At 35.9% G+C, this 22,365-nt stretch overlaps 4 protein-coding genes and 2 non-coding genes across 7 annotated transcripts; 2 read left to right on the top strand and 4 right to left on the bottom strand.

Annotated features, from left to right (window-relative positions):
• Window positions 1–2,458: 2,458 nt before the first annotated feature.
• Window positions 2,459–6,610, top strand: GSH2 (glutathione synthetase 2). The gene is made up of 12 exons (XM_068461809.2): window positions 2,459–2,859; window positions 3,270–3,439; window positions 3,772–3,847; window positions 3,959–4,089; window positions 4,304–4,426; window positions 4,522–4,602; window positions 4,748–4,828; window positions 4,907–4,976; window positions 5,472–5,593; window positions 5,721–5,860; window positions 5,934–6,126; window positions 6,291–6,610. The coding sequence occupies exons 1-12, from the start codon at window positions 2,512–2,514 to the stop codon at window positions 6,412–6,414; spliced, it is 1,659 nt and encodes a 552-aa protein (XP_068317910.1). The 5' UTR covers window positions 2,459–2,511; the 3' UTR covers window positions 6,415–6,610.
• Window positions 6,611–6,700: 90 nt separating this feature from the next.
• LOC137722734 (uncharacterized) lies at window positions 6,701–8,167 on the bottom strand. 2 transcript variants are annotated; one of them, XM_088693042.1, is made up of 3 exons: window positions 7,662–8,088; window positions 7,329–7,352; window positions 6,701–7,098 (listed from the first exon to the last, which is right to left on the bottom strand). In XM_088693042.1, exons 1-3 carry the CDS (start codon window positions 7,846–7,848, stop codon window positions 6,785–6,787), a joined length of 525 nt encoding a protein of 174 aa, XP_088549168.1. In that variant the 5' UTR covers window positions 7,849–8,088; the 3' UTR covers window positions 6,701–6,784. The 2 variants fall into 2 exon arrangements, with proteins under 2 accessions (XP_088549168.1, XP_068317911.1); XM_068461810.2 differs by lacking the exon at window positions 7,329–7,352 and having other exon boundaries at window positions 7,662–8,167.
• Window positions 8,168–8,698: 531 nt separating this feature from the next.
• Window positions 8,699–10,974, bottom strand: LOC137723561 (phosphoglycerate mutase-like protein AT74). The gene is made up of 2 exons (XM_068462760.2): window positions 10,308–10,974; window positions 8,699–9,334 (listed from the first exon to the last, which is right to left on the bottom strand). The coding sequence occupies exons 1-2, from the start codon at window positions 10,777–10,779 to the stop codon at window positions 8,886–8,888; spliced, it is 921 nt and encodes a 306-aa protein (XP_068318861.1). The 5' UTR covers window positions 10,780–10,974; the 3' UTR covers window positions 8,699–8,885.
• A 1,951-nt stretch (window positions 10,975–12,925) lies between these two features.
• On the bottom strand, window positions 12,926–12,998 carry TRNAA-CGC (transfer RNA alanine (anticodon CGC)). The gene has a single exon. It is a non-coding gene; the product is annotated as a tRNA-Ala (tRNA).
• Window positions 12,999–14,434: 1,436 nt separating this feature from the next.
• TRNAS-UGA (transfer RNA serine (anticodon UGA)) lies at window positions 14,435–14,516 on the top strand. Its single transcript has one exon. It is a non-coding gene; the product is annotated as a tRNA-Ser (tRNA).
• A 3,160-nt stretch (window positions 14,517–17,676) lies between these two features.
• On the bottom strand, window positions 17,677–19,596 carry LOC137723163 (uncharacterized). The gene has a single exon (XM_068462338.2). The coding sequence runs from the start codon at window positions 19,208–19,210 to the stop codon at window positions 18,134–18,136; it is 1,077 nt and encodes a 358-aa protein (XP_068318439.1). The 5' UTR covers window positions 19,211–19,596; the 3' UTR covers window positions 17,677–18,133.
• Window positions 19,597–22,365: the final 2,769 nt, after the last annotated feature.

Genomic DNA, 22,365 nt, shown 5'->3' on the forward strand with positions numbered 1-22,365 from the left:
AGAGGCTCTTCAACTTTCTTATGAAAACCATCGAAGCGCAATCCCTCAAGACGGTGACTCTAGGCAAGCACCATCCTACCGGCAAAGACTTATTTATCAACGAGGTACACTCCTTGTGAGTATAGCACCCATCACAAAAATATGTGATAACTCACGCGGGAATATTTCGGGTGGCATGCAGAAATCTCCTCGTTCAATGAGTCGTGCTCAAGCCAAAAGCAGTTTAAGGATTCATGGTGACAAGCCAAAAGATTTCATAGATTGATTATTCGTGATTAGTATAGCTAAGTATATTATGCATGTGATATGCATGTTTATTGTCAAACATTTTATACAACTGATTGAATTAAAGTGTCCTTAATTATTTTTCTGTGTGTTCAACTGGGTTGATTAGTTTTGAATATATTTTCATGTCTTGCCATCCAAGTTAGACCTGGAATTTTGTTTTATCAATCGAATATTTTTAGCCTGCAGAGATCGCTGCAACATGAACTAGTACTACACAGTACTACTATTAGCGAGATTGTCTCGCTCCTCAAATTTCTTTCTAATTCATTGAATTTTCTATATTAAATTTATGGAATCTTCGTAATCGTAATTGTTATCTTCCAGATAATGAACTTAATTTAGAAAATTCAATGAACCTAATCTAGAAGATTACTAAGAAATTTTAGAAAGTGAGACAATCTTGCTAATAACTACTCCTGCCTGTTTTCTTAGGTTGAATCGGAACTCCATCTACGCTTACGCATAACCCATTTTCCACTCATGTGAGACCTACGATGATGTGGAAAATTGAGTCATGTAGGAGCATTACTATTATCCATCTAGTTTGAGTACGTCCACCCGTAGTTCTAATTGAAAATTTGGTATAACCTAAACGAAATTGAAAATTTGGTGCCATCTAATAAGTTAAATTAAAAAAAAATGATAATTATTAATCAGGATGTGTTTGTTTCTTTGCATCATATTTGATATCTCATTTATGAGGATTAGAATAATTTAAAATATCGAGTTTGTATAAAAAAATTAGAAAATTTGTCTAATAACTAGCATTGTGAGCCCCTATTCTATTTAATAGCGTGCTACATTTTTTTTTCTACTTGAAAAGAACTCAACCACAAATTCACCTTAAATATAAGTTTTCTACTTTTTCGATATCAATAAAATTCTTTTTGTACCGTCCAGATTTCAAAAAAAAATTAAAAAATTAAAAAAAAAGATCTCAAAGGAGGATTAAAAATACATAACTTTATCTTGTGGGTTAAGAGCCCAAGTTTCATTATACCTTGACGGAACATCATGAAATAACAGAATAATTACCAAAAGTAAACTCTAATACTTGTGTTAGGGTGAGTCCAAATTATAATAGTAATGTATTCTATTTATTTTATTTTTTTAGGTTTTTATTCCGTACGAATTTGCTTTGCTCACCACGAGAAGAGATCTAGAGAGGATTTCTTCCACCAAGACAATCAGATCAAATGATTTGGGTCATTAAAATTTCATCCAACGGCTCATTTGTTTTGACCCCTTAAAAGCTATAATAATTTTTTACCGTTGGATGAAATTTCAAAGATCTGGATCACTTGATCCCGTGACCTTGATGGAAGAGAACCAAAGAGGATCTCTTCTCGCTCACCACACCTACTAGGTTAGGTGGTGACCGTTTTCACCCTCTTAAATCGCGCCACGTGTTTGTGACTTAACTATAATCACTTAACCTAATAAACAGCTTATAAACCTGCCTACCAGACTTGTATCAGCAGATCTTTTCTTGCTATCCTCAGTTTCGTATTTAAAGATTATAGAGTAAATTAAAAATGAACAAAAATAGTATGCAGAGATCTAAGAATGTTAAATGATTTGGTGGAATTCATTGCAATTCAAATGCAATTTGGATTATTGTTTATGGGAGTAAGCCAAATATTTGTATAGAATACATGAAACCAAAAAAGACATTATTAGCTGATGTCGTTTTTACCATAATGACGAAAATCAACATATCTATGCACCATAATTCGATTTTTTTTTATTTATAAATTCTCTTATTTCTAACAATTAACTATTTAAATCATTAATACTATCGATTTCGGTTAAAAAAATACATCATAAGAGTCATTTACGAAATTAACCATAACAAAAGTTATAATCATGATGACGAACAAGATGCTGTAACGAGAATACAACTACACGCAGCCCATAAACCTTAAATTAAACCATAACATTAAAAAATAAGAAAATTAATGAAAATAATTTGAAAATTTTAAGTTTTAATTATAAAGACAAAATAAAGAGTAAAATAAATAGTACTAATATTAATTTTTTAATAATTTTTCGTTAAAATAAACGGTATAAAAAAAATTTCATTAAAGTTCCTTACAAAAGTACGAAAACTTTAACACTGAATTTGGATACATGCGTGTGAAAAAGGCATGGCTGGCATGCGACGCAGCCCAGGTTCTACGATTTTAAAGCCACTTTTAAGGCCACTACCCAAAGGGGTCAAACATGGGCACTTCATATTCTTCATGCTTTCATTCCACCACACTCTGTACTCACTCCCTCCTCATCTCACACCCCAAAGCCTCTGCCTTTAATCCATCCAGATTCCCAAATCCCAGTTTCAAATTCCATTCCACAAACCAAATCCCCCAGACCCATCTGAGGATCATGTCCCAGAAACCCTCTCAGGTTTTGGGTGGGAAAGTTGAAGTTGGGGAGACCCAGGAGGGAGTTTCCGAAAGACCCATGATTGATTTTCATGGGATTGATGAGGGGCTGGTGGAGAAGATGGTGTATGATGCTCTTGTTTGGAGCTCTCTTCATGGGCTTCTTGTTGGTGACAAGTCTGTTCAGGTTTGTGGGTGTTCTTGCTCTCCTGAATCTTTGTTTAGTTTTGAACGGTTTGGAACAAAAAACTATGAAAAATTGAAGGTTTTCTGCCTTAGTTTTAGTTTTTAATTGTCTAAGAAGTGTTTAGCTTGTTGAAAAATGGAAAATTTGATCAGCATGTATTGCAGAAAATTGGATTCAGACATCTGAGAATTCAATTTAGTTTTAGTTTATTTAGTTTTAATATTTTTTTTTCCTGGAATTTATATTTGTTTTTTGTAGTTGTGTGTGCAAAAGAACTCTAGTTTTTTTTATCAAATTTAAAAGCTTTTAGTTGCCACAAGCTATGGGAAACTCTTAATCTGCATTAATTATGTGAAGGTATAACTTAAAGCCTTATATTTGATGTTGATATTGAATGCTGTAAATTACAGAGATCAGGAAAAGTACCTGGTGTAGGCATGGTACATGCACCGTTTGCTTTATTTCCGATGCCATTTCCAGAAAGCCATTGGAAGCAAGCATATGAGTTAGCCCCCATATTTAATGAACTTGTCGATCGAGTGAGTTTGGATGCAAAGTTTCTGCAGGATTCACTGTCCAGGTACTTTTTCTTATACCTTTTAGATTAAGCGTGTGATTTGGAAAATTAGCAAGCTCACAGTTTAGCTTAAATGAACCTAGGAATAGTCGGGAAGCCTGTTTGATTGACTTTGGTGTATCACATAAGAGCGTGGGTTAGCACGGCCAAACCCTTTTGTGTGTCTCCCCAGCTCGGGAGAAACTTGGCCCTAACAACCTTAGTTTGAACTTTAACAATTGTGTATGGGGATAAGAGAGAAAATCAACTTACATGACGGTTGTAGTGTTTATATATTGGCTCTAGAGATTAGAGCTTATTCCTGATCTAATATAATCACAATCTTCACATCGCAGAACGAAGAAAGTGGATGCTTTTACATCTAGACTTCTAGATATTCATTCCAAGATGCTAGAGATTAACAAGAAAGAGGTAAAACTACATATCAATGTAGCATTTGGAGATCAATTATTGTGAGACGAGAACTTTATTTTCGTAGAATGAGTTGAATTTCTCTAAACTTTTTTTTAATCACTGAAACAGGACATACGCTTGGGTTTACATCGCTCAGATTATATGCTTGATGAAGAAACTAAACAACTCCTTCAAATAGAGATGAACACAATTTCAGCTTCATTTCCGGGACTCGGTTGTCTTGTTAGCGACCTTCACAGGTTAACTTATAACTTATTGGATATTTTGCAAATAACATGTATTCAGTGGTTTGTTTATGAATTTCTGACTAGTCAATGTAATGCTAGGTTCAACTAATGAAAATTTTCCTGTATATTTGATTGTGTGTATATCTGTTAATATTCTCATATTTCCAATGCCAAAAGATTAAGCCCAAGATTACCAATTATTTACAATTAGCCTCTCATTTTCCAGGAGCTTACTTAATCACTATGGAGAATCTCTTGGATTAGATTCCAAAAGAGTTCCTAATAATCCTGCAGCCACTCGGTTTGTAGAGGCTTTGGCTAAAGCTTGGATTGAATACAATAACCCCAGGTTAGAACTGAAACAATATTTCATTTGTTTCCTTCTGCTGCTGCTATATTCAGTGAAGTGATTAAGGGTGCATTTAACTTAACATATACATACAGGGCCGTAATCCTGTTCGTGGTTCAGCCTGAAGAGCGGAACATGTATGACCAACACTGGCTTTCTGCTCTGTTGAAAGAAAGATATCCTCTTTAGCTTTAAATAAGCTTTCATGTTGGAGAAAATGGTATTTCTTGGAAAATATATAATTATCAACTATATGCTTATATCTTTAGTAATAAACTAGTTAACAGAACTCATGAATAATGTTCCTTAACTGTATAACACACATAATGTATCAACTCTTCGGAGAACGTTGGCCGAAATTGATGCAGAGGGGAAGCTTCAACCAGATGGAACACTCGTTGTGTATGTACCCTTCTAGATTTGTGGATCTAGCATGTTATATCTTTGACTTTGACATCTAAAAAAGCTTCGAACTTGCAGGGGTGGCCAAGAAGTTGCAATTGTTTATTTCAGAGTTGGGTATGCACCAATCCATTATCCTTCTGAATCAGTAAGCAAGTCTTACACTTTCCTGCTACTCAAATACTAATTCTGTTTCAAGAATAGTGGAACATTCTTCCTTTTAGTGGTGAACATCTGTTGTTCATTAGCAGAAAATGTAGTTACTTATCTGCAATAAGGGTACAAAGTAGATGACCAAATTTCTAATCCGTAGTCATATGTATTTATCCTATGTCTGTTCGGGGGTGAATTTGGTTGGTTAATCCCGCATTTTTTTTTTTTTTTTTTGGTTTGTAAGGGCACAGCGACCACGTCTGCTTGTATGTGTCTTTATTTTATCTAAACCTGAATTGAATAATTTCTATGCATCTATCTTGGCCGTGTAAAACTTGTAATTGCCCATTATGGTTCTTTGTTGCTTTGAAAATATGCTTAAGATGGCACTTAACGCATTACTCATAAAAGGAAAAGGATACTTCAATTGCCTAATATAACCTCAGAATATGATGATATGGCTTTTAATACGATGTTCCTCAATTTATAGGAGTGGAGAGCAAGGCTCCTTATGGAGCAGTCATCTGCCATCAAGTGCCCCTCAATTTCTTATCACTTAGTCGGGACCAAAAAGATTCAACAAGAACTTGCGAAGCCTAATGTTCTTGAGAGGTATTGCTGGATCAAAACTCCTTCCATTTTTTTCCTCGGCATTGTATGAATCATAATTTTAGGGAAGAATGGTTACCATTGTTACAACCAGTAACGTTGTATCTTTCTATCATCTTCACGTGAGCAGGTTCCTCGATGATAAAGAAGACATTGCAAAATTGCGGAAATGCTTTGCAGGATTGTGGAGTTTGGATGACTCAGATATTGTCAAAAAGGCAATAGAGAGCCCTGGGTTATTTGTTATGAAGCCCCAAAGAGAAGGCGGAGGTAAATGGTTTAAACTTTGCTCTACTGTTGTTGTAATGACAAGTGTTATTGACGAGTCATTGTTACACTTCAGGGAACAACATCTACGGCACTGATATAAGGGAAGCCCTCACAAGATTGCAGAAGGAAGGATCAGAAGCAGATGCTGCTTATATCCTAATGCAGAGGATATTCCCTACTGCTTCTCACACATTCTTGATGCGCGAGGGTGTATGTTATAAAGATGATACCATATCTGAGCTGGGGGTATACGGTGCTTACTTAAGGTATACGACTTTTATGACTAAATCTTCAGGTTTCTGTTGTTTCCTTTTTTTCCTTCTCTTTATTTGCACAGTTACAATCCACTTCTGTCGGCATTGTTTATACTGTGCGAATAACAGCTGTACCAAAGCGTGGAATCATAGTGCCACATTTTTCATTGATGCAGGAACAAAGATAAAGTGATCTTGAACGACCAATGCGGCTACCTGATGCGGACAAAGGTTTCCTCATCAGATGAAGGTGGAGTTGCAGCTGGATTTGCGGTCTTAGATAGTTTATATCTAACCTGAAGAAGCCAGCTTCCTAGGTATGCTTAAATGGGTTAATTGTAGAGCCAAACAGTTCATGATCGATTTATTTACTCATACAAAACATATTCGCCACAATGTTCAAGATATTACTGAGATCTAACAAGCCAAAGAACGCTTTTGTGTATTTTTTCGCATTTTTCTCTTCAATTGTATGCAAAGCGCATTTTTTTCGCAATTATTTTTGCACTTTTGTGTACAATTTCTTCTTGCCACTACTTTCTTAATCGCACTCAAAATTTTGGATATGATGGATAATATGAATTCATTCTCAAAACGATGAAACGTTAGTAGAAAATTCATATCCACAACTAACGAAAAAGATTATACGAAAATTTCATGATGACTTCATTCAAGAGTATGCTCTTTTATCGTTCCACCCGAGCTCCCGAGCTCGTTTCTCCCATGCTTCCGAAAGCCTAAGCTCTTCTGCAAGTTCTGCTTCTGCCCTCTCCCTTGCTTCTTCACAAGTTTCCACCCCTACATTACATTTTTCTGCCTCCCTTTGGAAGAGTGAAGAGACTTTCCTAGCCCCCATTAACGCTGCATCGGCACGTTGCAGGGTTTCGTTGGCGACGGTTTGCTGCAAACTTAGCTCCTCCGACATCAAGGCGATGATGTCCTTCTCCATCTCCTCTTTCATTTCTGGTTCATGTTTTCCGCAGTCTGCAAATTAGTGAAAGATATGACATTGACAATGTTTTTCGTCTGAAACACGAAAGCAAGTTAGCTACAGCAGGGATGCCACTGAGACAACATTACACGCCAATCATGCACTTCTATGAGTTTTCATTTTACCAAGTGACAACGGTGATTGACTTGAGATACAACCACAGTGGCATCACGTATAACTAAATTTTCACACAAATGGATGCATGACAGGTGGTTAAACTGACCTGAAATTGAGCTATTGATAATATCTGGTTAAGTAAGAAATGAAAACAAAGGTTAATATATATGAAATATTTCCAAAATAAATTCCAATATAATCAAGAAAATCAGCGTAAATCTATAGTGCTCCGATGTAATCTTTAGTGATGACTGGACTCGCGTGTTTTAATCTAAACATTTCAATCTAACTGTTCATAAAACAATTTATCACATAGTGTACTGTAGAACGACTCGATTTCAATACTACTTTACAATTTGCTCAACAAGACCAAATCGAGTGACATCATGTGTTCTGCTAAAAATAGCAACATTTCTACATTTGGGGAAGTGAATCTCACCTACAGGTGCGGAATCGAAATCTGTTGAACAATCACAAGGACATTGCGGACACGAACTGTTCTCCTTCAAGCTCCAGTACAACGTTGGACGTACGACAGCGTACCCGACCAGGCACAAACCTACTAACACAAAAACCAGCCTCAGAACACCATTACTGCAATTCCCATGTTCTGTCAGATGAGCCATCAGTTTCCAGAACAAAACCCAAATTTGGTTTGATTCCGAAAATGCAGGTTGCCCAAGATCAGATATCAAAAACCCATTTGAGGATTTCAATAAAGCTTCGACCTTTGATTGCTGGCGTCTGGGAGTGTGTGCAAAAATTGGACAATATCCAATCAAAGATGCCCACTTTTGTTTCAGGTGGAATTTTGATCTCTGTGGGTGTGTGAAAGACAACCTCTGCTTTTTTGCCGAAATCAATGAGACCTAGATCCCGGTAAAGTGTAAAGGAGTAGAGAGAGAGAGAGAGAGAGAGAGAGAGAGAGAGAGAGAGTGCTAGTGTGAGAGAGGGAAGATACTGTTTACGAGTTTGGGTTAAATAAGAATGCTGCTTTACCCTTTAATGATGGTGTTTGGTTGAAAAAAGGATACATCTGTTTTGTGAAATATGCGGTCTGATAAATCACGTGTGACTCTCAGCCACGCATATTCTTGTATGTAACCGGTTTTATTTCGCTTATTAGCATCTCTCTTATCACATGACATCTTATATTAGTATCTCTTTCATTACGTAACACATTAGTATCTTTCTCATTACGTGACACGTGTTGCATGAACAGAAAAACACCAAGGGAGCATGCCAAACTGGGAACGAAAATGTACTTATCACTTTCGTGTCACATAAAAAGAGAGAAAAGACAAGCACACCGGGTACAAATATGTGCTTCATTTCACTTGTTTTGTTCAAATGGACGATATTCTAAATTACTCGTGCAACATGTACTTCACTTCACTTTCCATACTCTTTGAGCATGCCATTGCATGTGCTAGTTTTGTACCTGAATTTTCTGTATTGTAAATTGTAATTTGGCAGTTAGTTCAATGCAATTAAAAGATACACCAAATAAAATATCTGCTTTACAAAGAAAATTTCCTATGCATAAACTGATGTTGCTAATTTCTACTTCCAACACTCAAGAGATACTATGAACATACAACAGTTAACTACAAGGTCAAATCAAAAGAATTCCCAACCCATATGCTAAAATAATCAGTTTGGTTCAAGAACTGCAATTCGTTTGCGGAATTTTTTCATCAGTTTCATGCCAGATCTCGTCACCGTCTCCGTTGTCTTCTTCCGACTCAGCTAGTTTGTCGAAAAAAGCATCGAGGTACCAGGGGCAACGTTCGTTCCAATCGCCCCTGTTGGCATGGGCTCGCCACTTTTGGTCGGCTATCATTTCGGGTGATAGACCCCATTCTTGCAGTTCTTCCTCAGTGTGATGAATTGCTAAGCTGTACTCTCCACCTTTTCCTAATTGCATCACTCGAAATTCACAATTCCCAAGGTTGTTTAGGTGCTCAAATTGCTCGACCGTCCACTTGAACCACTTCATGAGGAAGACGCGTGATGTTAGCCCATGTGATATGATTATGAGATTGAGGTCATGGCAAGGGTCATGGCGATGCCTGTTCATGTCTATGTCCCTCCATAAGGATTCAAGAAAACCTGCAATCATCTGTCTCATTAGACAACATGAAATATGTAACACCAAACCCTTTATGCAGCAATCAAATGCACAGATACACATTTTCAGCGAACAGGAATTTCTAAACCTCCATATATTCATCTCATCACGAAGAGAGATGTCAAACTGACAGTACAATTCAAAAGATGCATATATGTGGAACCCAGTTCCATCAATTTAACATGTACAGAATTCTTAAGGATTTGTGTTCGGGTTCATATAGTTGCAAAGTGTAAGCATTGGTTATGTTGCGGTTCAATTAAATCGGACTTCAATTTACAGCTCTTGTCCTCCTCCACTTTTAAACCATGAATCATTTTCTCTTCAAAAACCTCTCATTTGCAAAACAATACTTTAATCATCATCATTTTTAACAAAAGCAATATTCTAAACTACACAAACTACAAGGAGGCGTGTTCGAACTAAGGTGCAAAAGGGCCGGCACACCACTAGCCAATTTGCCTAACCACACATGCATACTTCAACCATCATTTGGCATTTGCCCAATACCATTCTCTAAACAAAAGCATTCAATCATAAGATTCATAATATACACCTCCAAATGGAAACCCAAAATTCAGATAGCACCTAACTCTCTTTCTAAATGCAAACATAGGTTGGGCAAAGTTGGCCATGGCAATGTGCCGGCCTCTTAGCACCTAAGTTCGAATCCCCCAAACCCGCAGTTTAGAATATCGCCTTGTCAAAGTTCAGGCATTTATTTTAGATTCCATCACAAACCTTACTCTTACTTCTAGAGTAGTACTAAAACCCAATTTTAGCAAAATGTTTCACCAAATTCCAAACCACCAAACAACAAAAACAAACTTAAAGTTTTGAACTTTACTACAAACAACCAAAAACCCCATCTTGGGTTACTTCCAAAATGCTCAATAAACAAAACCCAAAACCAAAACGTAAGAAAAGAACCAAAAACAAAAAGGAGAAACGTACTCGAAACGCGATCGTAGACGTCGGCGGCGGACTCCCCCTCCGGAAACCGGTAGAAGAACCGGCCGAACCGCTCCCTGGTCTCCTTAATGGCCTTCATCCGCTCCTGCACTTGGAAGTTCCCGAAATCCTGCTCCCGTATCCGGCACTCCTCGCGGACCCCGATCACACGTTTCCTGGAGAAGGACCGTCCGATCTGGCTGAGCGTGGAGCGCGTCCGCTCGTAAGGGGAGACGTAGAAGCAGACGCGCCAGTTGGGGCTGTCAGCGCCGGTGGCGTCAGAGATGACGCGGTGGATCTCGGCGCCGGCGAGCTGGGCCTGGGCCAGCCCTTCTTGGGTAAGTGGGATTTTGTTGTCGGGGGTGGTGGTGTAGGCGGCGGTGTCGAGATTCCCTTGGGACTCGCCGTGCCGCATAAGGATTATCCGCTTCGGTAGAACTGGCTGTAATCTGCTCTTGCAATTTTGTTCCTGCATTTTAAGATCTCTCTCTCTCTCTAACTATCTCAATCTTAATCTCTCTATAAGATTTTGAGTGTAGAAAATGGAATTGAAAAATCAGAAATTCAAACGATGGAGTGTGACAATGTTGGCATCTGGTTTTTCACTTCCATAATTTATAGACTCTTTCTAGTTCTTTTCACATTACTGGCATCTGATTTTTTCTAATATTCTTTTTTCACTACACGTTTTTCTTTTAAGAAAATTAATAAAAAAAAAGTTTGAAAACTTTAAGTTTTAATGATAAAGGTAAAATAAAAAATAAAGTAAATTAATTTTTTAATGTAAAGATATAATTTTTCGTTAAAATAAACAGTACTGTAAATTTTTCATTAAAACTTTATTTTTTCTTCTCTCTTTTGTCAGTACACATTCTTTACTTGTTTACAACAGAAAAATTAATCTGTTTGTAAAAAAAAAAAAAAAAGTAAAAATATTAAAACGTATTGTGTGGAATACAAACCTAAATTGTCTCCAATCCTTAATCCATCTCTTGATGGTTCAAAGTTGTCGGCAAGATGAAAACAATATAATCTAATAGAAAGAAGAAACTAACTCAAAAAAAAGGAAAACTTATAACGAACAAAGTCACACAAACAACCATACAACTCACATCACTAGTATTGTCCTTGAATAGAATTTGTCTTCATTCAATCTGATCTACACAAAGTGATGCACATATATTACGCTTAATCACTAACCCTCATCCATTGTGTTCCTACCTACCTAAACCGATGCTAGACTGCTTATCACGGCTGACCTAACATCGAGCGGTTATAAATAATTTTAAATTTTTTTATTTAATATTGAATACAAACAGTACCTGACGAATACTGACTGCGTGATGTGCAATGAAAGAACACGGTTCACGGATTCCTAGAATCCTCACAAAGAGGATCCGGAAAGGATCTAGATAGATAATTGGAAACCACCAAATCCGCAAAGCAAGCCTACACCTTAAATCGTACCAACTAAGGGCGAATGGAAATAGGGACAATCCTAGGACCAACCAAGTCCAGAAAATATATATGTGAAGTTCTTTTGAGGACCCTCCGAATGTTTGGTACATGTTTTTTTTTGCTTATTAAATGTTTGATGTAATGCATGCTAGGCATATCTCGACAGGTTGCGTCAACATGTTGATATGTTGCATCAACATCACGTCATTTCTATCACACTCATCAGATTACTTCAGCATATGTTGTTATCTGTTGACATGTACACAACACACTAACCAAGTGAACAAACTAATCTTTTTTTTTTTTTTTTGCACGCATCACGCTCTATTCTTACTTAAAAAATTATATTTAACACTATGACCCGAAGGTTCAAATCTTGTATCCGCCTAGTAACAACGTGAGCAAATGGATGTCTATCCTTTTTTTATTTGAGGTTTGTAGTTTGTGAAGCAGCCCTTGATGATGGCTCAACTCTTTGTTTTTTGTATATATTTTTGGTAAGCAAGTTGACAGTGCATGACCAGCCCTAGTGGAAAAGGAATAATAATAATAACTGATGAGGCATACGACTTCAAATCTAAAGAAGTTTGAAGCAAGAATTCTTCCACTCTTTGAAATTTTGAGATATGACCAGAAACATTGTAGGTTGTATACATATCCTTCCACACGTCTAAGTTTTTCTTGTATATGTTTACTTTATCAATGGATGTATGGTTGTCTAATGTTTGTATTAACTAACCAAAAGTATTAGAAGGAGAATAACATACATATATCTATTCAAATATTAAGATAACAACCTAACATATCAAAAATCTTAAACAATCTCTAATGTCGGATAAATTTTAAGATGTGAGTGGATCTACTATTAACACCTCACATTTTTTTTATTTGGCACGTAGGAGGGCAGAACGTGAGGATTACATTTGACCTAATAAAAAAATAAAATTAAAAAAATGAAAACCATACTTGGGGATCACAAAATTATTTGTTCATTTCAAGGAAAAGAAATGTTTATCTTGTGAATTATGGTGACCCACTTCTTCGGGTCGCGACTTACGTTTGGGTTCGCCCACTTGTTGGAATGAAGTTCGGGTCCAGATCCAACACAATACCCAGCCCAGATCCGACGGCAACGAATAAAAGAAGGAAATGGAAAAAAGGGATGGAGACGCGGGGAATCGAACCCCGTGCCTCTCGCATGCGAAGCGAGCGCTCTACCATATGAGCTACGTCCCCGTCGTTGTACCTGTGACTAATTAAAATTGTTCTATTTATTCTGTTATATATAAGAGCTTCCAAACAAACTGAATTTGGTTTACTCCAGCTCCAGTGATGAAATGTGATTAATAATAATCATGTTCTAAAAATTCCCGGCTAGGCTGTCCGTTGTCCCAATTTATCCTGAGACATTTAAAAATTAAGAAATGACGCCTAGACCTGCTTAGGCACCCGTCTAGTCACTTACCTAGGTCGCAGCTCACTAAGATAGAAAATAGATAACTTTCATTTTGTATGTTATTTTTTTCAATAAATTGTAAGAGACTTGTTCAATACTTAGATGAAACACACATTATATGCTTGTTCATCATATTTTCATTATGTTTCAATACTTTATAATGTATATGTCATTCTATTTTGCAGTTTATGTTGCATTATATATTTTTTAAGTATAAGCAGACACTTATTTATACAATATATAATAATTTTACTTAAATCCACATAGGTCTCCTAGACCTCGCTGAGCCGCCAAGGCACTAGGCCCCAGCCCGCCGCTTGACTAGCATTTAGCGTCTTTTAGAGCTAGATATTAATTTGTTGTTAATTATTGTTTCCCCAACCACTTTGACACATCATTACTGAATTGACATTCTTTATGGCGGTGTTATGATTAGATGGTATAAAGACGATGAGGTTACATCACAAAACTAATTTGCAATATGAGAAATATATCAACTACTTATAAGGACATGCACTATAGATCAACAAACGGGAGTGACACACGTGACTGTTGGGTACCACAAATGAGATAACCTGCTCTGATACTGTAAAAATATGACTACTTGAATTGATATGATTCAATGTATACAATAAATATATATTTGAGCTAACGGTCAATACTTCTGTATTTTTCATCCACAAACTCAATAAATTTAATCTTAGTCATTGATCTTGTTCGTTGTGGCTTAAAAGTTATCTATTGGGTGAGTAGTGAGCATTATTTAAAAGGAAATGATATTTTGATTTTCATTAACGAAAGAAAATGATTTGTACACAAAAGCTAAAACATAATTAAGCAGTAAATAAGCAAATAATTGAGCAAACTAATTACAACAACTTTGACTAAAAAAATTATTGGCTTTATACATCTCTATATAGCTAAGCTCTAGATAACTCCAACTGAGTCTAGTTATGAGTTACGATTTTATTATCCGATATTGATTTTCTTTTTGATAGATTTATGATTTATCCATAAAATTACTAATTCTTTATCAGAAGAAAAGTCGACCAGAATAAAAATGGAGCAATTGACCCAGAAGAGAAAAGAAGAGAAAAGCAAGACACGAAGTAGGGAAACTATTAAAATGAAAAAATTAAGAAATGGAATATGCTCAATCATATGAGATTTTTCATTTTAGATAATATAATTATAGAATGCTAGACAGGACACAAACGTCGATATGTCCGAGTGGTTAAGGAGACAGACTTGAAATCTGTTGGGCTTCGCCCGCGCAGGTTCGAACCCTGCTGTCGACGAAATTATATTTTTCCACTTTGAGCACCTTGAACTTTTTATTTCATTTTGTTTTTAATATGAATACTACATCAATGTAAACTACAGTATAAGAAAGGTTTATCTCGCCGGTTGTAACATCTGAATAAGAAAACTTGGCGATCAATTGAGAGTTAATTTGTATAAGGTCACAAAATATTTTCGTAGAAGACGCTCTATCGTAGTGACGAAAATCAATTATGTATATGCACTTTGATGCGGATTTGATTTCTATCATTTTTTTTTATTCCTTAACAACTAACAGTTTAACCTTTTTGTGTTTTAGGGAGTATCAACACTAGAGATGAAAATTGTTTCTTCACCTTAGTTGAAGAGGAGAGAATTGTTAATGATGTACTAAATATAGATGGTTCGGATTATGAAAATACATTGAGAAGTAGACCAGACAAAATGGATATCAAAATGTGTGTAAAAAATGTGTATCCCCTAATCCTAAACTCTCTCTATATACATATATGGAAAGGATAAGCATACACTATTATTCTCCTCCCACATGTGTGTCCTTGTATGATACTTGTTTCATTTTATTTATTCAATTTGATGATCAAAATAAAAAAGTGTGCGCGAACAGCTAAAAGAATGTGTGAAAATCAACGCTCATGTATATCCCTGTCCTTGCTGGCTAATCTATAAGTTATATATGTACAGAGCAGCCCAATAATTGTGGTTTGTGAGTGGAACAACACATGAAAATGCAGCTTCCAACCATACACACATTGTCAAATAAGAAAGATATATGCGTCAAACTCTAATAAGATATTTGTTTTTGTATTTATGCATTAATGAATATGAGTTAAACCATGCAAAAGTATTAAAGATCGATGATTATTATAGTATTACAACTTACTTAATTTGTGATTTATTATTGTTAGGAATCATTAATAAGCATGTGTAAAATGTGCGGTTAGTACGTGTGCATGAGTGTGTTAATTTGTTTTTCATACTATAGCTTATGTTTGAAGCCTTGAACACATAACGAAATCTTAAAGCTAGTTTAAAGCATGTTACAACATAAATGAAATCTATTCCATAACCAGTTAAATATGCTGTAACAAATTAAGAACGGTAATAAATTAGATAACTAATAACTTTAATTGTAAATGTATTGTTAGTTTGATAACCATTTTGATTTTGATTTAATCTTTGCGTTAGGGATAGAGAGATACGTTGGAGAAATAAGAGATATAAAATAGTGAAGAAAATATAGTTCAAGAGATGCAGAAGAAATACACAAATAAATCATGGAAACTAAAAATCAAAAGTCTCTGTAAGTTGTTTTTACTTCCAAAATTTTACTTCTACTCTTTCATCTTTGTTTCTCTCTCTTCGTCCACCTCTTTCTCAAATATAATTTCTTAACATTTTAAAAACAAAAAATAAAAAACAAAATCCGCAAATAAAATGATCATCCAACGAACATACATATTTCAACAATTAGATACACACACACACACGTGTCTTAGGGTGCTGTGATCATATTGTAGCTGGCAATGACTTTTTTTTGTTGGTCGAAGTCTTCCCTAATGGTAGCACTCAACAACATACACCCCAGAAAACCCTAACCCTTTTAATTTCGTCCCTTCATTTTTTTTCGTCTTTAATCTGTACGTCACCTCGCAAAAAGTCCCTCTCAATCCAGTTTTCTAGTTGACTTGTGATGATAAGAATATTATCTCAAGCTCATCTTATATAGTAAGAACTATGAATTCAAACTACTTGTCACCCCAATTATATGGCCAACATTCTAACCTATATAAATGACTTATGCATATCTTAACTTCAACAAGAATCCCATGAAGCTCATGAGACTATAAAAGTAACTATGGCGACGAAAATTTCGCATCTTATAATGACTGATAACGGAATAATAGTTTGTTGGGATCGATACTGAAGGAACGACTTCAAGCTAACAAATCTCTCTATTTTGCAATGGTCCAAAATATTAATTAAAAAAATATAACAAAGACAAATAATTCGCCGAATAATGTTAAACTTTCATTGGTATAGTTTTCGTCTGATAATATTGAATTTTGTTGGGAGAAATAACCTTTTCTGTCAAATACCAGGTTCACCTTGGAGAAGTTTTGCCACGAAAAAAACTCTTTTTTTGCAGTGTACGTAAGCATTGTTTAGTGGGTAATTCTTACTTTACCACTCTGAAGTATCGTGGTTTTTAAACTTTCATAGATAAGTTTTTTCTTGATCTGTTAGGCTTTCCGTTAGAACCTCCATTAACGCATGACGTGACGTCCACGTGGATAATGATTGAATACCAAGTGGCAATCTGACCCCACATGGATATTAAAAAATTAAAACAATAAAAAAAATTGAGTTTAAAATGAGAATTACGCTTGTTTAGTTTAACTAGCTAGCCAATCAAAATTAACACGTATGCAACGTGTTACCAAAGTTTACACAATCGACTTGTATTAGAGTGCATGCTGCATAATAACATGCATAATATTGTAGCCTAGTTCATTCTTTTGTGTTTGTTAGGCCATCTTTAACCGAAGGTTGGTCAAAGAGCTCGTTTTAGCTTTCTGGTCCTTCAAGAAATTAATATTTTAATAAACAATGCATAACCATATTTCTTACCATCTCCACCGAGAGCCAAAGGATTAAACAAATTAAATGTAATATAATTAAACATTTAAAATAAATTATGAAGGGAACTACAACTACACTTATATTATAATTGTCCCACATCGGCTGTGAGAGATAAATGAGCAAGGAAACATGATTATAAAATGAACATCCCAACCTTGATCAAATTACCTTTCTAGGCCCAAAAAATCTAAACCTATAATTAAATATTTATTTGAAAATTTTGGCCCCAAAAAAAAAAAAAAATTGATGTCAGCATGTAACCTGGTTGGGGGTTGGCTGGCTGGTTGATTTGGGTCAACCGGTTGGCCCTTTAACTATTTTTTGTTCAGTGAGGCCTACGAGTTATTTGGCTTGATTTTTGATTGAAAACGATTTTCAAGCTATTTTCGATTCTCTGAATCATTCGTTTAAAGATGACCGTATCTCCTGCCTTCAGGGTCTGCGTTTTCGGAGCCCTTCATCTGCAGAGCCTGCCTGCTGTCAACAGCAGAGATTCCTCACCGTCTTCACATTAAATTGGCAGAAAACTTCTGAGACACGTCAACCATGCAATTTATTTTACATTTACACTCACAATAGTACTAATGCTAATTAATCAACTTAATTAGCACGTACATAAGATAAAATACACCGATCTTGAAGCATACATGACCTAGCTTCCTAATTACTAAATTCCCTCTCTAACATTAACTTTGACAAACAATAGGAAATCTACAAAAAAAATTCATCGAAACTTCGAATGAACTGATTCAATCTTGATGTAGAGAGAAAAGTAAACTGTTTTAATCAACTTGATTAAGCCATTTTCCCACTCTACCATTAAATGATTAAGTTGGACCCTTAAACCCTAATTACTAGGAAACGGTGCTCTAATTAACTACACGTGCACACTTGCCTCCTTCTCAACGCCGACACTTGAACATCATGCCATGTTTTCCTGATTTTCTAGCCAAGTGATGAGCTCATGCTATCATCACCTGGTTGTCACGCAATGCTGGTGCTGGCTCCACATAGGCAAGTTGCCGTGATGGTTGTGGTGATGGTGATGGACATGGTGGCGGTTCACCAGATTTTGACACCGGCGAAACCCTTCTCCTCCTACCTTCAGCTTCCACTCACCAACACTCTCCTCCTCTTTCTCCTCACTAATTATTTCCTCCTCCTCATCAATAAATTCTTCCTCTTCTTCTTCTTCTTCTTGTACTTCTTCTATGCCTTCTAATATTGGTTCTTCCTTTTCATGGATGTGAGGTTCGTGGCTAACAAGATTCAATCTCAACCGTCCACCTTCACGATAAGCTCTCAAAATCTCAGGTCTATAAATCTTTACCTCCGTAAGCTCCAACCTCCCATCTTTCCTCTCAGGCCTCAGATAATACCTTGGATGTCCATTTTGGTTCAATGATGAAAGCGGGGGAGGAAACTTCTTGGGCTCCACTCTCCTCTCCCCCATCCTCGTCCATTTCGGCGCTCTCTTAATCGAGTGCCTCATCATCCTCAAACATGCATCCTCCTCGATACCATCTTGATCATTCTCATCAACTTTCTCAGGAACATGGCTAATTCTTTCAATGATCTGATGATCGTCCACCAGCCTCTCGTCCGAGCTTTCAAACCCTAGACTCTCCGTGCACGACATCAAGCCGTCCACAGCACCTCCTATGTCGTCTATGAACCCAAACCCACCTGGATCTCTCTTTGTTCCAAATTCAAACACCACCGGCGACAAAGCTGGCGGTGACGAATCTGATGACGAGGAGGAGGAGGAAGGGGAGGCGGAGGAGGAGGATGATGATTTGATGGATGAAGATTCCAAAACAAGGGGTTGGCTTTTCATGCGATCGTTATCGGTTGCGGCGACCAATCCTAGTAACCCTCCTCCTCCTGATCCTGTAGAACTTAAAGGCGAAATGTAATGGTGGCATTTTAATGGGAGCTTTTCATGAGCATCAACGGAGGTGGGTTTTGTTGTTGCTGTTGTGGGGGTAGTATCTGTGGTGAGGCCAAGGATAGAGTGAGGGGTGATCTTTCTACAAAAGCTAATCATCATAATTGGATTTAACACAATTACAAAATTACTAAACTTATTATGTTTATATAGATTCAGTAGAGAAATGAATAGAAGGGTGAGGAGGAGGAGGAGAGGAGAGGAGAGGAGAGTAGTAATACATAGAAGACAAAGAAGAATGGAAGAAATTGGGTTTGGTTTTGTAATTTGTAAAGGAAAAATGGGGAGGAAAGAGAGGAGTGCGAATGGTATTAGTAATATAGACCTCTCGCCAAAGATAGAGCAGCCAAAATGCAGGATGAGAGAGAGAGTAGGGGGTGGTACTAGTGGGAAGAATGGTGAAGAGAGTGCCAGCGCGACAAAAGAAAAAGTAAAAAAAAGAAAGAATGGAAAAGGTCGTGAAGGAGAGGAGAGAGCAAAGTATGCCGGGTCCCACGTAAGATGGGCTCAGACTTCGGTCACATCTGCCATTATCTTCCACCAGTCTGCCTAACGCAATCCTCATCACTATCTAGTCTATCTTGTCTTAACAATTACTTGTTTTTCTCTCCTTTTTTCCTTCGTTTTTTGTTATAGTTTATTTCGTTTTATACCAGTGATATTCTGCATTGTCATTGGTATCAATATTCCATTGTAAATTTTGTTTGTAAAAAGAGACCAGCTAGTGGTTTCGTCATCACAGTCCATCCTTTCAAGGATTCGAAAAATTCATAGAGGTATTTCAGTTTTTCTGTAGCCACTATCGTGTGATTCATCAGCTTCGAGAATATTCCACTGTATAACTGAAAATAATCAGAATAATTTACTTTATTTATTATTTAAAGATAATTTTAAAAACATTTATCTAATTTATTGACTATTTGGTCATTCTTACAACAATTATGCTAACAAGTGATCAACCATCAATTTCTTTTATTCATGACTAGCTAACTAACTTTTAAATCAAATTAATTTTTTTTAAAGTAATTTTTAATAAAGAGAATGAATCATAAATATATCATTATTTTACGATGAAATTATGTTACTTTGGTAAAAAAAAAGAGAAGAGAAAACATTAATCTTGTATAAGTAGTCATCTAAAGTACGAGTGTGTGATTCGAAATTACATGAAGAGAATGAATGTTCATATATGAGATTCGATTTCTCAATATATGCAGCCTGTCAAAATTTCCTTTAGTATTTTGACGTCATGTCAAGTTTCAACATTGACGTGAGGGGCAGATGTGTATATATCAGATTACTGAATGTTTGCCATATCTATGATTGTGCTACCTGGCACTGCCGCACTTGCAGCTAGTGCTCTGTCCGACCTTCACTCTGCTTTATATATTCGGTTAATTATTGATGGCAATAGATCTCTATCAAATTCATCAAATTGGCTTTGATCTTCGACGAAGAAAACATGGTTTTGATGAAAATCCAATAAAGCAGTAAGCATGCAGTTTAGTTTACATCGCAGGGTTAGCCTTATGAGATTAATCAAATTAGGGTTAGGATTAGAGAATAGGACATAATAAAGGTCGATATTGTGGTTCTGCTTCACGTGCATGGGGTATTGGGGTGGACCTCCTGTGATTTGTTTGAACTTTGGTGATTCGATAGCATGAAAAAAGCAGTACGTGGCATACAGCCCAGAAATTAAAATTGTCGAGTATAACGATCCCATAATCACGTGATATAATTCGATAAATAAAAGATGTGCTTGAAATTTTATGTACTGAAAATACATAATATTGATAAATAAATACACGCGTTGAAATAATGTGAATAGGTTTTTTTTCATAAAAGTGTCATGAGGGAGAGAAAAAGGAAGCAAGAATTAAACTTAAGATCTTTTGATGTATAGTTAAATGTTTTTTAACTGCTTAAACTAAAAGCGTTTATGGATAATTAGATCGATACCACCTAGAAACACATCCATATGCATTCTGACTTGCGCAATGCTATTCCCACATATGTTTTTACTATTCCTGCACTTTTGCCATTTTTTGTCATTGATCTTCTTTCAATTCATTCAATCCGATAGTCGAAAATTAAGATAAATATGTAATAAGTAAAAATAAGGATCACCCCTTCCAACTTAAGCAGAAGCATTAACTTATGTATTTGTAAAAGGTAAGCTATTGATATTGGCATTTGGCAAGGACAATTTCCGCCGAAGGGGACATTGGTGCGACATGAAAATCTTAAAAGGTATCCCAAATATCCCAAATATCTAGATATAAGGTACTAAATCGAAAAAAAAATATCCTAGTATTTTGACAGGGACTTTTCCTTTAAAAAATAAGTTTCGAAGAAAGAGCAACGAGATAAATTGTACTTTTTCTGTGAGTCTACGTTATAAGTTGCTTTTTCTATGAGCTATAAGCGACCACATAATGATTGTGACTCACGTTTTAATTAGGAAGTAAAAAAGAATTGGTTAATTATCTGAGATATAGATATCTTATAGACCATTAGAAATTGTGCCCATGTTTTGTTGTTGGTGTTGAATGTATTAACTGCACCAGACATGAATAGTTTTCATACAAAACAACAAAAAAGATGTTATAGCATCTAAAAATCAATGAACAATTGAGACATCTTACTCATATATGAGCCTCAATCTCTATTTCAAATCCCTATTGAACAAAAGTCATATTTCTTCTTCAAATTGAATCGATATCATTGATCAAGCAATTAAACATTCATACTGACAAATAATTGACCCAAGAGTTGAGCAGATATATAGAGATTGGAAAAAGGGCAAGCAATTAAACTATATAATTTAACAAAAGTAAAGGTTAACTCAACTCTTCGAATTAAACTATATATCTAATTTACCAGAAAGCTTTGTAAAATTGACAGTTTACTTGATATAAGCACTTAATTTTCCTATTTAAAACAGTTTACCCATTCTTGATAAGTAAAATATAGTTTAAGCTTAACTTATTAACAGCTTAATACAGTTCAAAAGTATTTTCTATTGTGGCGAGAAGGATAAGCTAATAGCCAACCCACCTTTACTTTTTACTTTTTCCAGATGCATATGTACAGTTTACCTACACCCTTATACCATGTGTCTTGAGCTGTTATCTATCCTCCACTTGCAACATTTTCCCTCCTTTGCACGTGAACCTCGACTGCAAACGATTTCATCTGTTACCGGTTAATAGAGATGTCTTCTACACGACTGAACTAAAAAGAGGGAGAAAAAA

This window comes from Pyrus communis, chromosome 4, assembly GCF_041283825.1.
Source record: "Pyrus communis isolate YQ-2024b chromosome 4, ASM4128382v1, whole genome shotgun sequence".
NCBI lineage: Eukaryota > Viridiplantae > Streptophyta > Magnoliopsida > Rosales > Rosaceae > Pyrus > Pyrus communis.